This window comes from Vigna unguiculata, chromosome 11, assembly GCF_037176805.1.
Source record: "Vigna unguiculata cultivar grain cowpea cultivar isolate G323 ecotype 2 chromosome 11, ASM3717680v1, whole genome shotgun sequence".
NCBI classification, from domain to species: Eukaryota; Viridiplantae; Streptophyta; class Magnoliopsida; order Fabales; family Fabaceae; genus Vigna; species Vigna unguiculata.
In genome coordinates, this window is record NC_140802.1 from 31276572 (window position 1) to 31293336 (window position 16765).

General features: G+C 35.9%; 1 protein-coding gene and 1 pseudogene across 1 annotated transcript; one reads left to right on the forward strand and one right to left on the reverse strand.

Moving 5' to 3' along the window:
* Positions 1 to 530: 530 nt before the first annotated feature.
* LOC114170283 (senescence-specific cysteine protease SAG39-like) lies at positions 531 to 1932 on the forward strand. The gene is made up of 2 exons (XM_028055766.2): positions 531 to 957; positions 1249 to 1932. The coding sequence occupies exons 1-2, from the start codon at positions 531 to 533 to the stop codon at positions 1830 to 1832; spliced, it is 1011 nt and encodes a 336-aa protein (XP_027911567.2). The 3' UTR covers positions 1833 to 1932.
* Positions 1933 to 15624: 13692 nt separating this feature from the next.
* On the reverse strand, positions 15625 to 16207 carry LOC146881768 (uncharacterized; annotated as a pseudogene).
* Between the last annotated feature and the right edge of the window lie 558 nt (positions 16208 to 16765).

A 16765-nucleotide genomic window follows, 5' to 3' on the forward strand; every position in this document is an offset into this window, starting at 1 on the left:
AATATATCTAATAATTAATCTGGTAAAAATTTTACTTATATTTATTCCTATTATTTAAATAAAATATTTTATATTTTAAAGGGTTAGCAATTGCTAAAAATGAAGCATTGTAAGCCATCTCTATCACAGTAACATGTTTGACCATAGAGAACCCAATAAAACTAAAACAAAGAATCTTCTGTAATTTAAAACAATGTCCCCTTACGTGTATAATGTTGGTTGGTCGTTCTTTTGTTTTCTAACATAATCGACGAAACATTGGTCATTAGCTTAATGAATTTTGACCATGCATGCAATAATAAGATGGAACAAAAGTAACAACAGCATAAACTATCAGTCTAAATAACTAAAATTGAATGTAATTTGCCGGTAACAGCAATCTTCAATCAGAAAGCAACCTTGAACAGATATTCAGATTAATAACATAACATGAAGCCCATGATAACTATATAAGCCACCATTGTTCCTCCTTCAATGCATACCATTTCAAATTTTTCTCCCAAACTGAAACCATTTAGTGCTGATAAGAAATGGCTTCTACCAGCCAAAAACAATACGTTTTAGCTCTATTCCTTCTCTTTGCAGTTGGAATTTCCCAAGTGATGTCCCGCAAGCTGCATGAGACATCCTTGAGAGAAAGACATGAACAATGGATGCAAGTTCATGGAAAAGTGTATAAGAACACTGCAGAGAAGGAAAAACGTTTCCAGATATTCAAGGACAATGTGGAGTTCATTGAATCATTTAATGCTGCTGGCAACAAACCCTACAAGCTTGGGGTTAATCACTTTGCTGACCTCACAGTTGAGGAGTTCAAGGCTTCTCGTAATGGATTCAAGAAGCCTCACGAGTTTAGCACCACACCATTTAAGTACGAAAACGTGACTGCTATTCCTGCAGCCATAGACTGGAGGGAAAAAGGAGCCGTTACTCCAATCAAAAACCAAGGACAATGTGGTGAGATAAAGAACATCTTTCTCATCAGTGCTTTATCATGTTCAATGACCATCATTATCTCATTCACTCGACAAGCACATTACCCGGTTTTGTTAAAATTGTTACTAAGTATATGAAAAAAAAATGATTTTTTTCACCGTAGTCTTATATATTTGCCTCTCTTAATATATATCGTCTGGACTTAGAGTTTTAAATCCGTCACTGATCTCATTCGTCTCTCTTCTTCAAGTTCATTGTGTCACTAAGGAATTGGACTAATGCATAGGATAATTTTGTTTGAAAAACTTGTAGGGAGCTGTTGGGCCTTTTCAACAGTGGCTGCAACTGAGGGTATCCACCAAATAGCCACAGGCAAACTAGTGTCGCTCTCAGAGCAAGAGCTTGTGGACTGTGACACAAAAGGTGTGGACCAAGGGTGTGAAGGGGGTTACATGGAAGATGGGTTTGAATTCATTATAAAAAATGGTGGAATAACCAGTGAGGCAAAGTACCCCTACAAGGCAGCTGGTGGCACTTGCAACAGAGGAACCACCCCAGTGGCTGAAATTAAGGGTTATGAGAAGGTTCCTCCCAACAGTGAGAAGGCACTGCAGAAAGCTGTGGCTAACCAACCAGTGTCAGTTTCTATCGATGCAGATGGTTCAGGTTTCATGTTTTACTCCAGTGGAATTTACTCAGGAGAATGTGGAACTGAACTAAACCATGGTGTTACTGCAGTGGGTTATGGCATTGCTAATGGAACTGAGTATTGGTTGGTGAAGAATTCATGGGGCACACAATGGGGTGAGGAAGGGTATGTGAGGATGAAGAGAGGTGTAGCTGCTAAACATGGTTTATGTGGAATTGCCTTGGATTCCTCTTATCCAACTGTATGAATACTTCAATTTATGTATGTAAATTGTGTTTCAAAAGAAGCTTCTTGTTCTGTTTTTGTACTTAAGTCCACGTATTAATGTGAACGTATGTGAATATTGCCAGGGATTTGCTATTCTATTCTCATGTTGTTTGTTAATAGAGTTGGTTATAATTATAATTATTTTAAAAAATAACTAACATTGTTTAGAAAAATAAATGGACGTATTTTAACAATTTTTTTTTGAAATACATTTGTTTAGTAAAAGTTTGCGTGCTAATTTTTTAATAAATTATTGTGAACTTATATTAATTTCAGGGATGAAATTTAGTTAATTTATCAATAATTTTTTATAATATGTATTAAATTGAATATTAATAAAAGCATAATTAAGATTCTTATTTTAGTATGTTTTGAAAACCGCAATAATTTTTATTCATATATACTATATATAGAATTTTTTTTTTTATAAAAATCAGAAAAAAAAATCTTGTTTATAGTAATTCCTAGTTTTCTTTCCTTACGTTTTTGTTTTCTATCATTTTCTGTGAATTTCATTAGTTGTATGAAGTGATTTGGATTTCTTGATTCTGGGGTTGGTTAAAATGACTTGAAGCTGTGCATTCTATTTTTTTTATGGGTGTGATGTGGTTTCACTGATGATTTAGGCATGCTGTGGTGGAGGAAGTGGTAGAGTTTGGTTCCAATGTGTACACTTGTTCCAGAGATGAAGAGGAGCTGAATGCACATTTAAAGGAATCTTATTAAACCAGTGGCCTCTCTGTGATGATATAACTGTGATGGGCCATCTTTTGGTGAAAAGAGAACCAAAATTATCTTCTTGTTTTCCACCATAAACTTAAACAAACTGAAAAGTTATGAAATACATTGAGTGATAGAAACAACTATACTTGCAATGGCTGAATCCAATAGGAATAGTAGTTGTCATTAAAAACATTACCAAGTCATGCCATTGGCGGACATCATAAAGATATTAAAAATTAAAAGGCCTTACGTAATAAAGAAACACTATCAAAATAAATTATCTTTAAGTGTATAATTATATATCTTTTTCTGTGTGAAATTTTGTATAAATAACACTGCACATTGAATTTTTCAGTCAGGAGACCACTAAATGGTTGAACCCAATGGAGTATAGTCATTGTCATTAAAAACTTTATAAAGTCCTACCATTGACCGGAATCAGACAAACATTAAAAGGCCTTATGTAAGAAAAGAAGAAGTTCAAAATACATTGCCTTTATGTGTACAAATACACGTCTTTTTTGGTGTGATATTTTGTATAGATAACATAACACATTAAACTTTTCAGTTAGGACACAACTTAATCCTTGCGCCCAATGGGGTATAAATGTTGTCATTAAAATTTTTACCAAGATGTTGTCATTAAAAACTTTACCAAAATGGAATCTCATTTCGTATAGAAACCGAAGAGGTTAAGAAATTTTATTCGCCTTATGAAACAAGGAGACACTTACAAAAGAAACTGCCTTTACATGTACAATTATGTGTCTTTCTTTGTTTAAGATTTTGTACACATTAAACAGCACATTGAATATCAAAGTTTCTTAGACGTGTTACTAATGAGATAGGTACAAACCACTATTTTTCACTATAAAGTTGACAAAATCAAAGTGCAGGAAGTCATATGGTATGTGTTACTTAAATGACTTTCTGTATACAACTATCTAGTTTTTTTGTTCTTCATAAGATTTTATACACATGGTCGTGCTTATTCAATTAGGTTGTTCCCATAACAATAAAAGGTTACCTCCAACACGCTATTAATTTTAATTAATTGCTTGACTAAGTCAACATTCACTCTGATATTAGAAAAATCACCATTTACTGCTAACACAATAACACAATAATAATATCAAACATAATTGTCTTTCTGTGTACAAGTATCTGTCTTCTTTTTTTTGTAAGACTTTTGTACACATGGTCGTGTTTATTCAATTAAGTAGATCCCACAACAATAAATAATGGTTACTCCCAATTGTTAGATATGAAATGGTGATTCAAGCCAAGAAAGGGGGTTGAATGGACTGTTTAAAACATTTTCCAAAGCTTTACCCCTTTTGATTGAATCAAATAGACCACAAAATTCGAAAGCAAAAGTTGTAGATCAATACACTTTCAATCAGTCAAAAAATCAAACATCAAATTAATTTGTTCTTGAGCCTATTATCACAACCGAAATTGCAATGGAACAACGAACCAAAAAAGAATCGAGTTTAAAAAGAGATTTAGAGTTGCTACCATACTTATTTCTGGAAAACTATAGAAAAACATAAAGATAAAGCAAGTCTGTGAAAAATCAGATATTCAGATCCGGGAGTCGGTTATGCGTAGGGGTGGCGCTAGTACTCTACAACACCCGCCCGATGATGGTACCTTTAATTAAATATGCAAGTTGATGTGATTTTCAAAATGCTAATTTTCACCAAAAATAATAAGACAAATAATACTAAAAAGAAACAAAAATATTTTTGGTTTTTTGAGCCCGACAAGGATTGATCTTGGTCCTAACTATTCTCATTTAAAATGAGAAATAAAGGTTAAGTAGTTCTTTAAGAACAAATATTTGAAAAGCAATTTGAAAAATGGTTTAATTTTTTTGGAGGTGAACTTGACAAAGACTAACTTTACTCCTACGTATCTCACAATGGAGAATCAAGGATCACACAGTTCTTAAGAGACTGTTTGTTTGAATGTATTGATATTTTGATATTTTTGAAGTTTTATATTTTTTGGTATTTTTGAATTATTTGAAAATCAATGTCACATGACACGAATGACTAGATAGACACTAAAAGAGAAAAATAACTATTTTTGGAATTTTTTTAATTTTTCTATTTTTGTGAATTTTTATGGTTTTACAATATTTTTGGTTTTTCAGATATATCATATGCTTGAAATCCATGAAGGATAATGATGCAACTAAGCAGAATTGTCATAACAATACGAAATAAAAAAACCCATAACTACCACAATATGAAAAACATGAAACTGTCAATGTTTACAAATTCATGGAGTTCTTCTTATAGGGGTGTTTCCATGCCATGGTAAAGGATTCCCTTCAACATCAATATGTCCTTCGTGAAAGGTCAACCTTCCTGAATCAATAAAGAATTGCACCTTGCACTTTAGAGCCCCACATGCTTCTGTTGAATGTCCCGATGCTCCTGCATGATAATCGCATCTTGAATTTACGTCATAATTCTTTGGGTATGGAGTTCATACATGCATGGTAGGACAAACCTCTATATTGTTATTATAGAGGAGATCCAGTAATAGCTTTGTGTACGTCATGGGGATAGGAGTGAAATTCACGACCTTCTTGTCTCGATTGTAATTTCCTTTCCCAATGGCTTGATTGGATTCATCACATTGTAACTTTTGAGGACATACAATGAGATGTGTATTACCTATTCGTGCTTTATTCTTCCCATATCCAGGACTATGTTGATTCAAATTTGCTACCAGATTTAGGCCGAGTGCAATTTTACCATTCGTTATGCCGCCCTCAATCCTCTCTCTAATTATCACTATATCAGCAAAGCTTCATCAGACACTATTTATTATTTGTTTATAAAATGGTGATTGTAGAATATTTAGGAATATGGTAACCATCTCCTTGTCACTCAGAGGAGGCTCTACTTGAGCAACAATCTCTCCCCACATTTGGGCATATTCTTTGAATGATTCAGAGTCCTTCACCATGTTCTACAATTGTAATCTGTTAGGCACCACATCCATGTTATATTCGTACTACTTCATGAAAGCATCTATGAGATCCTTCCAAGATTGGATACATGAATGCTCAAGCTGAACATACCAGTTTAGCGCCATGCCAACCAAACTATCTTGGAAAACATGGATCAACAACTTTTCATTGCATGCATGCACAACCATTTTCTTGCCATACATCATGATGTGGCTCTTAGGAAAAGTGGTCCCTCTATATTTTTCAAACTCAAGTAATTTTAACTTTGGAGCTATCACTACATTCGGGGCTAAGGACACCCCTGAAAATTTTCAAACTTAGAGCTTCCTCCACCTTCCATGGCTCTTACCCTTTTCTCCAACATTTCTAATTTGTTATTGGTTGCTTCGACATCCACCGATATGCCAACATAGTGTGGAGGCTTCATCTCGGGTTCCTTTGTCGATGTCACATGCATAACATTTGGTTGAACATTTCTAGAAGTTTTGTAAGAGTGGTTGCCCAAGTTCATTCTCATCTCCAATATAAGTTACATATAGGTGATCCTCCGCTTTTTGGGTATATGCTTGCCTCATATCCTCTTTGAGAGGTGGAATGTAACCTGAAGGGAGGCCATAATGTGGAAATATTTGGATCATCTGATCTTTTGGCTGATATGGTGGAGCCAAAGTTTCCCTATTGCTTTGTAATTCTTTTAGGGCCTCTTGGATCTGACTCATCTACTCTTTAAATTGCTCGACATCAACTTTCACTGCTTCTTGAGTCGCTCTTGTATTCTCAATGGTCTTAGCAAGTCCTTCAAGGTGCCATAAGTTTTATTTTATTAGCATGAACTAATGAATGCAAAAACAAATGTATGTAATGCAAGAAAATTGACCATGCCTATACAAATGGTATCAACATATGAATGCATTATTCTAGATAAGGTGAGGATGCATGCTATGGATTAAAAAACTATGTACATGCTACTATGAATAAAGACAACAAGTGAATGCAATGCAAGTTTATGCCCCAAGAGGCACTTGTTCACTTTGTATGCCAATGTGATTAAAGAGCACTATGCATGATATGCAACTAATTGAAAAAAACCTACATAAGATGTAATGCATTTGCCTCAAGAGACATTTATTCCCATGATATAATGATGAAATGTGATACACTTATTTGAAAACACCATGCATGATATGCAATTAAGTGACATAATGAAATGCATGTTTATGTCTCAAGAGGTGCTTATTTTCATGAGATGTGATGTATGATATAAAAATGCTATGCATGATTATGCCTCAACATGCCCTTATTCATATGTATATTATGCATACGAAAAGGTGAGGATTAAAGCAAGAAATCTCCCTTTGTACCTTAATAGAGGTTTGGCGCTTAAGGTCTACGGTGAAGTAAATGCACTCATTAGGGTGGTTCCTTAAACTTAAGGATCAATGGTCACTAGAGCTAAGGCCTTCTTCACTATGATTCCACAATAGTTAAGTAATCAACTCAGTGTAGAAGCACGAACGAAGAGAGCAAACTCTGTAAGACCCGTGAAAATTAATTAATTAAATAATTAATTAATTAATAAATGCGAGTAGAAAGAGCCTTTATGGCATTAATTATTGTTTGATATGATGTGGAAAAGTACTAGTTCAAGTGGTTGAGAGTACTTTGATTGTGTGAAAGGACTTGGGTTCAAGTCCTATGTATGCCAATTACGTGTTGTTGAGGAGCAGAGTTCTATCTTCTCAATTTTTGACTAAAAACTCCAGGTTAGGGGAGCTAAACCGTAATTGTATGCTTTTGGTCATATTGCATGCTTGTGATACTATTTTACCATGGATTTTCGTGTTCTACATGAGAGGAATTAGGGGTTAGGTTTTTGGGTACTGTTCTATTGGTGTTTTTACCTAAATGTATGATTATGATGGATGTCTGCACTATGTACGCCGTTATTGTGCAAATTTGAGGGTTGGGAGACTGTATTGTATTTAAATTATGTCGTATGTTTCATGCAATTGATGCAAGCTGCTTTGGTATGAAGTGGAGTGTGAATTGGTATGTTGGTTGTTATTGTTGCGTGCGTGATCAGTGTGCGAGTCTGCATTTCTCGCTCAGGCGAGCCAGGGTCGCCTAGGCGAGATTAGCAAACACGCAAAACCCTGTTGTTACGCAAGCTTCTTGCTCAGGCAACGAGGGTTGGGGTGAGCGACAGACACTCTCGCTTAGGCGAGAGTGGCTCGCCTAAGCGAGGTCGTGAAGAAGTTTGCGCATGTTGAGCGCGACTTCTCGTCCAGGCGAGGGATTTTTTGGGATTTTGGGCGACAGACACTCTCGCCTAGGCGAGAGTGGCTCGCCTAAGCGAGATAGCGTGGAGAAATTGCTGTTTTAAGCTCACTCAGACGAGGTGGACTAGCCTAAGCAAGACTGATGGTTTAGCTTGGGTGAGGGTCCCTGGCTTAAGCGAGAATATTGCGGATTCTATGTAATTTGTGTGTTGTTTGAGCTGAATTGCTGGTTATTTCCTAAAGGATAGGAATTATGTGTGTGTTTGAGGTGTTTGGGCTTGAAGGACTAAGTCCAATAGGGGTCTAGGATGTGCTTGGTGGTTGGACACATGATGGGCATGGAACTGTGTAGTTCCCGTCGGCTGCTATTGGGCGAGGAGTCCATAGTATGGGATTGTGTGCATGTTAGGGTCCAAGTTAAGAAGGCTTGGATGTTTTACTACAGACGAGGAGTCTGTAGGGCAGGACTATGAGCAGGATAGGCTCATAGGGTGGGACCACAAATGGGTTAGTTTCGTGAGAGCACGGTGAAGTCTCAAGACCTAGATCATGTATACGACTCATGAAGGACTATGAGATCAAGGAATGGGTAATTACAAAATAATGAAACACTTTAGTGATGTGATTTTCTTTGGGATGGGTGGCCTATTTATTTCATGTATATATTTATATATTGTGCATAACTCACTCTATCTGTGTGTGTGTGGCGATGATTGGATAACTTGTTATCTGGGAACAGATGATTTGACTGGTGAGCCAGGAGATGCCTAGAGGCGGAGATTAGGGGCTACCTAGGCTTTTGAAAGCATTTTTATTTTAAGATTTTTGATGTAACTTTAATTATGCTGAACTTTGGTAAATTTTGTAATAGAACATTTGTGAACATTTGAATTATGTTATGGTTATAGTTTTTCTTTTATAAATTTCTCGCGTTTTTGGGAAATTGACTTATAATCAATGAGATTTTATTTTATTATTTAACTTTATTATTTAAATCCGTAATATCCTATCGGGGTGTTACAAACTCTAGCTGGAGTTCTCACAATAACCACCTGGGAAGTTCATCCACTATGGCATTGTTACACAATCCCCTCAAATTCTAAGTTCATCCACACCCATGGGTTCTTGAAAAATCATCTATAAAAGAAATGAAATACATTTTCCTACTGAAAAATTTAGGGGTAATTGGTCCCAAATGTCTGTGTGAATTAATATAAGTTGTTATTTTTCCCGGTACTCGACAGTCCTCGGAAATGAGGTCCTCAAATGCTTCCTGAGCAAGCACTCTTCGCAAAATTTATTTTCAAACTCCATAGTCAGGAGTCCTCACATCATCTCTTTTTTCACCAATTCGTCCAGTCCACCAAAATGGGAATCGCCAAATTGGAAGTGCCACATCATAGCTTCATCCTTCACGTCAAGTTTTAAGCACCTCTCTTGGAATATTTTTAAGTCCAACTTGTACATCTTGTTCTTATTCATCTCTACTCGGGCAATCAATCGATCCGACTTGTCCTTCAAGTATAGTACTCGGTCTTTCATCAGGACCAAGTAGCCTTTTTCAATCAGCTGACTCATGCTCAATATGTTGCTATTGAGATTGAGCACATAGTACACGTCTATGATTTCTCTAACTCGACTATTCTTCTGCAAGTACCAGATTGTACCCCGACCTTTTATTACCACCTTTGATGCATCTCCAAATGATACATGTTCGACCTCAACTTTGGTGAGCTCCTTAAAAAGATTCTCGTCCTACACATGTGATTGCTTACTCCTGTATCAAGGTACAAAACTGAATTATCAGAACAAGTAAAACTTAGCTCGATATCTGATCTGTTGGACATCATTAATACTTCTTCTTCTTTAGTGTCCTAAAAAAGGAAGTTCGTTTCCTTCTTGCTTTCAGATCGACAGTCCTTCGCGAAATGTCCAACCTTCCCACAATTGTAACATTTAACTCTTGAGTAGCACTCTTTGAAACAATGACCGTACTTCCCACATTTGAAGCATTCAACTCTTGAGTTGCTCAACTGACCTCCTCGGACTCTACCACCACGACCTCCACCTTGTCCTTGGCCATGCCAATTTTGTTGGGGAGCATATGCTATCTTGAAGCATGTATTGTATCATATTGGATATAATGTCTTTTTTAAAATGTAGGTAGTGATAGGATCAAGTAGTGGTGGTTCAGGGATTAAGAAGTAATGTGATGTGGTGGTCGTGGGCTCAAGGAGGTGGCAAGCTCTTGGGTTTGGAAAAAACATTTTTATATTGTGTTATGAGTGTTTGCATGGGTGGGGAAAGGTCAACAGAAGTTTGATCTTGGGTTAGGTGTGATGGTTGCTCAATTGTTGGAGGTTTTGAATGCTTGTGAGTGATTGGGCTAAAAGTTAGTAGGTGAAAAGATGCAATGCACTCTATGTGGACTAAGTGACAAAGTTGGTTATAGGATATGGGTTGTGGTTTTGATGAAGAATCTCCAACAATGTAATGACCGAATTGGAGAGGGTAAATGAGATACTGGGAATAGCAAAATTGGAAGTAATTGAGCCCAACATGCTTAATGTTTTTATTCCTAAAACGATATGGACACCTTCAATGGGAAGAAGGTAAAAGGGTATTTGAAACAAGGTAGATTGGAGATAAGTATCAACTTGGGGGGTAGAGGCCCTCACAGGGGATTCTTTGCCTATTGCCAACCATGACAGACAATGGAGATATAGTGATGATGGGTAGTTGTAAGATTTTGGCTAAAAGAGGTTGTAGGATAATATGAGAACTTTTCGGATCCACTAGAACTATCACTAGCAATTACGTATGGTACCTTTAAATTTCAAAGTTTGTGGTGAATGTTGGCCTATTAATGCTTGAGTAGATAGTTGGAAAGAAGGGGTGGTTTATCTTCATCTACTTATATGAGAAAGAAACGTGAGGTTGCACATTTGTGGCTAGGGACAAATTTTTCATAATAGTTGTAACACAACCCTAAGGCTCAATGCTCTAAAAGTTGGGTTGATGTGATGTGTTTGATGGGTAGAGGGATTAGTCTTTAGTTTGAGGTAAGGTACTGGCATTTGGTGGCGTAGGTTGGGAAGGGGGGGGGGGGGTGAAAAGGGTTGTGTATTGATGGGTATGGTGTTTTAGATAGGCGAGGTTTGGTATCCTTCAATTTTCCCTCCATGAGTTTGGCTAAACCAATGACTTAAGAGATTGTTTAGGGATTTTGTATGGCTAATTCTCACCAAATTTCAAGGTTAGGACAAGAAATGAAGCAACCGAAAATGACTTCAGGAGAAAAATTGAAAATCGTATTACACAATTTTTCAAAAATTGACTTGATATCAACCATTGAATTGTATCACTACAAGAAAAATTGAAATTATCTATAAAAAAATACCCACGAAATAAAATTTATATGTAAATTGTTGTTTTCTACGAAATTTACCCACGAATTAAAAATTAGGTAAAAATGATCTAACTAAATCATTACCTACAAATGAATGATTCATGGGAAACTAAATTTCATGGGTAACAATATTTAGTTCATGTGTAGACAACAAATTAAAATAATTAAATTAAAACTTTGATATTAGTTCATGGGTAGAAATCCACACTCTGGAAATGTGACTACAATAATAGTTGAGTTATAGTGTATTGTAATTGGATGAATTAATGGAATTTGGGTTTCTTTGCAGGTTAGCCAAAGTTGAAGGATAGGAAAGAGATTGTTATGAAGAAATAATTCATGAACGAACCATGGAACCAAATAATTATTTGTTTGTTTATGAGTATATTGTTCATAAAGCTTAGACAAGCTTATTTATCTTTTGTGAATTCTTCTTCAATTTGTTTTAGATCTTGGATTATTTCAATTTGATTTGAAATTTAGATAATGTTTTAGTTTGATTTGCTTTATAGATTATGTTATATTTATTTATTTATTTTTGTTTTTCTTGAGAAATTACACACGAATAATAGTTTGATTGTATTATCCACAAAAGTTAAGGTGGGAAATTATCCACGAAAAATGGTTTGTATGTATTATTCATGGAATTTGAGCGGTGGGAAATTATCCACGAACGTTGGTCTGTATGTATTACCCATAGGTTGACATTTTCCATGGACCAAAAATTCATGAAAAATTACAAACGACACTATTACATACGGATCTTGAGTCGTCGATAGTTCGTGGGTAAAGTCTGATTACCCACGAATTTTTGTCATTATCTACTGATTTTGGCCATAGGTAAATTCAAATTTTTTTGTAGTATATTAATGAAGCTTAAATAACTTTGCTTGATTATTTTCATGTAATGATGGTTCAAATCGTCTCTCTAGGATTGTTGTAAAAGACTCCCAACTAGTAAATTGAGCATTCTGATACATCCTATTATACCAACTTAGAGCATCCCATTTCATGTAAAAAGAAGACATATATAATCATTTATTTATGGGCACTTGATATAATGTAAAATATTGTTCGGCTTGAAAAAATCTAATCCAATGGGTTAGTTCTATCCAATGGGGCAAAATGTAATTTAGGTGGGCGAAACTGTGGGGAAAGTGAGAAGGCATATGGGGATGCACGAGTAAAAGCATATAGTCGGGAAAAGGAGTTCTGCCAAGGTTGGAAATGGTATAGTGATAAAGGTAACGTGGTGAGATAGAGGGGGTGGAGGTAGGATTTGTATTATCATGAATGAGTATGACGTACCATAAGGGGGGTTGGTGGTTAAAGGAAGTGAAATGGTGGATGGAACAATGATATCATGTGGGGGACAGGAAGTGCAACTGGAATTAGGGGAAGTAATATTAAAAGTAGAAAGGATGGAAACCTAAGAGAGTAAAGCTTCAATGGATGCATTCATGTTTTGAATCCATGGTTTGTTAGAAAAGTTGATGGCGAGAATCTTGTGATTCCATGTGAGTTTGCATGACAGTGAGGAGGTTATAAATGACTTTAAATGGTTCATTTGTGACTTTTATGGAGGGTTTGGAAGGCATTAGACAAAAATGAAAGCACCAAAAGGTTAGACATCGCTACTATTAATCCTAATCTAGAAATACTCACTGTAAAAGAGGAGAATAATTTTCATTGCCATAATGAATACGTGAGATTATATATACCTAGGCAAGATTGAGTATGGACTCAAAACAAAGCCCACTAAAAAAGTTCAAGGGGGCTTCTCACTGCACCCTCAACCTTTCTCCTGTACCCCTAAAAATTACCCTTTTAACCCTAATTAATTTTTACCTGCCTCGGTGGTTGAAAATGAATTTACTTGATATTTAAGTTTTTTATCATTGCGGATGATGACATCCGCTTCAAAAAAATGTGTAACGAATGTGTTCGTTTCGTTAATTTGTTTGCTTTTTTTGTATTGCGGATGTCGACATTCACTTCAGAAAAATGTAAAACGGATGTCAACATCCATTTCGTTAATTTTTTTGCTTTTTTTGTATTGTGAATGTCGACATCCGTTTAAGGAAAAATGTGAAACGGATGTCGACATCCGTTTCGTTAATTTGTTTTGCTTTTTTTTTTTGTATTATGGATGTCAACATCCGTTTTAGAAAATTGTGAAACGGATGTCAACATCTGTTTTATAAATTTTTTTTTGTTTTTTTATACTACAAATGTTTTAGAAAATTATAAAACGGATGTTGACATCCATTTTCTTAATTTTCATATATAATATACCTGCAAATATTTCACGATTTTATCGCGCTTTTGCCTTTTGCTTAATTGAGAGGCTTGAGAATTTGCTATAAGTTTCTTCGAGCGCGTCGTAATCGAAGTCTTCTCCCAAGTCTTCCCAATCGAAATTCGAGTCGGATCCTTCAGATTTTGTAGATATTTCGTGTAGTTCCGTAGGAGAATCTTTGATCGCCATTGGTGAACGAGAGTGTTGAGAGTTTCAACGATACAAAGAGGGAGTTAAAGAAGCTGAAGCTCTTTTTGACCGTTGCAAGAGCAGGGTTTTTTGTTAGTGGAATTCAAAAACAAATAAATAAATAGTAATCATTATAATAATTAATAGTAACATAAAGAATAATTAAAAGAAAATAATATAATATATAATTAAAAGAAATATAATACCTCTTTCATTTTCTTAAAAAAGCATCAATTGAAGTTTATATAGTTTATTTGTAGTATTCACTTGGTTCTTTTTAGGTCCCATGTTGTACATAAAACAAATAAGCACATCAATTTACGTTTTTTACTTAAAGTGATTTTTTAATTATAAGAAAAAAAAAATACTTAGGTTTAAATAAGGAAAGAAAGAATTGGGTTTAATTAATGTGTCATTAAGTTCACAGGAAAATTCTCAAAATATATCTCACCAATATTCCTAAAATACTGTCACATTTTCTTTGGCAAACTTATTATACATAATTTTTAGTGAGTAAAATTAACATTGGAGCTAATTTTTGTAGGTTTGCAAAAATGCTTTCAGAAGAGAGGAGTTTCTGAGAATTGAAATCCCCTCACACTAACAAGTCCCTAGAATAGTTAGGCATTAGTTGTTCACATGGACTTGAGTTTTCTTCCTCAGTTTTGTTCGATATTCTTCTAATATAATTTAGTGTTGTTCATCGATGCAACTTAAATGTTAATTTGACCACTTAATAGTTCTTCTTCTTTGTATTCTTGTTTATATTGGGTTCTATTTGTATAAAGCTACAGTTACGTATAAAGATATAGGTATACCAGATAATAAGGTATCAAAGAATAAAGTTGGTACACTACCAGAAAAACGTTAATTACCGACGACCAGAATCCGTCGGTAATAGCCATAATCCATCGGTAATGATGTTTTACCAACGGACTTTCGACGGTAAAATATCCGTCGATAAACTGCTTGTCGGTAATCATTTACCGACGGATTGTTGAAATCTGCCGGTAATTATCGACGAAAATATTCGTCGTCCTTTCCGCCGATTATTATCGACGGATAAGGCCATCGGTAATTATCGACGGAATCATCCGTCGATAAATCCATTCGTGTAGTCCATGTCTTTACCGACAGATACGTCCATTCATAAGGTATGTACTTTATCCAATAACACATTCCATGCAAAATGGAGAGGAGTTGCAATGCCGCACGGAATGCCAAAGTTTTCTTTCTCATCATCTAGTATTGGATTTTGCAGCATGTTATGAGCTAGACTCACATAATACAAACCATTTCCTTTCTTTGACGTAAAAAGAGTTAATACCATATTATATTACAAAATAAATTAAATCAATTAGTTCACTGTCTCTTATTGCAAATTTCCATGAAGTTAAATTTGTTGATCACAGTTTAAAAGATCCTAAAAGATCAAAAACTGAAAAATCTATTAAAAGTGTAATGCAAATTCTAGAAGAATCTAAAATATTCTAAGATAAAAGTATTGAAATGTATTGAAAGTTCTAGAACACAGTAGAAAAGCCTAAGATGGGAAGAAAATATAAAGAACATTTTACATAGGAAAAAATATAGAACATTCCACACAAGTTGTGGCTAGCACTTTCTAGAATACTCTATAGGTCTATAAATACCCATGTACTCAATCATTTGATGAATGACAAGAACTAAGACCATATCTAACACACCACTCACTACTACAACTACATACTCCTTCCAACTACAACTTCCACATTCTACTATCTCCACAATTTTCTCTATCACATCAACTATTCCTTTCACAACCTCAAAATAATATCAAAATCCAACAAAATGCATCTAAAGGTTATATTTTATAACCCGATTTCAATTTGTGCCAAATTTTGGATACTATGGCTCTTCAAGAAATAAAAGATGATAAGGTACTATAGAAGCGTAGGCCCCACACTGCATGGCTTTGAGGTCAAGCTGGCCGTTGGCATCGAGGTTGGCGAGGGAATATAGACACAGCAGGAGTTGGTGGGAGGGAAGAGAGGGAGGTCGAGGGAGGTGATGACGGGGCAAGTGTAGAGGGTGGCGCAGAGGTAGTCGAAGGATGGGTCGTAGAAGGGGGAGGAGAGGGAGAGGGCGGGGTGGCAGGAGAGGAGGAAGAAGGTGGTGGAGGACAGTTGGAAGGGGGAGGTCCAGTCGAGGGTGAAGTTTGTGATGGCGGGGTGAATGGCAGAGCAGCTGGACATGGAGGACGGGGCGAGAGTGAGGGTGGAGGTGGCGTAGGAGATGGAGGTGATAGGGTAGGTGACGACGGAGTGTGTTTTCAGAAAGAGTTGGTCGTCAGTGTCGTTGGAGGCGCATGTTATGTAAGGGCTGAAGAGAGGGGAGCTGCACCTGGACCGGTGTTGAAGGGGAACTTCACCTAAGTGGAGCCGAACGTGTTGACATCCGTTTCTGAAAACATTGAAGTGGATGTCGACATCTGCAATGTACCAACATTAAAAAGAAAAACTGAAACGGATGTCGACATCCATTTCAGAAAAATATGAAGCGGATGTCGACATCCGCAATGCATCCAAAATTAAAAAAAAGTCAAAACAAACGTCGACATCCGTTTCTGAAAAATATGAAGCTGATGTCGACATCTGCAATGCATCCACAAAAGCAAATTTTTTTATGAAACGGATGTCGACATACACAGTTATATTTTTTGAAGCGGATGTCGACATCCGTAATGATACCCTTAAGTGAAAAAAAAGGATCTGTGGCACATAAAACACACAACAACATTCAAATTCATCAATCAAGTTGATCATTCACGAAAAATCAATAAACAAAGTCATTGGGGTGCAGAGCTGCAGTAAAAGCAGATTCTATCTGGGGTGCAGGAGTGCAGTGCAGGCAAATTCTATTTAGGATACAAAGGTGCTGTGCAGGGATGCAAAATTTTTTCTTTCTTCTTTTATTTTTATTTGGTGGGCAAAACTAAAAATAAACAAAGTTTTGAGGTATAAGAGAAACTGTTGTCGGGGTACAGGGA

What these genes read in the sequence shown, in the direction of transcription:
- LOC114170283 (XM_028055766.2), top strand. Translation starts at nt 531, where the DNA reads ATGGCTTCTACCAGCCAAAAACAATACGTTTTAGCTCTATTCCTTCTC. An exon ending in CAAAAACCAAGGACAATGTG is followed by an intron (nt 958 to 1,248) that starts GTGAGATAAAGA and finishes AAAAACTTGTAG; the next exon opens with GGAGCTGTTGGGCCTTTTCA.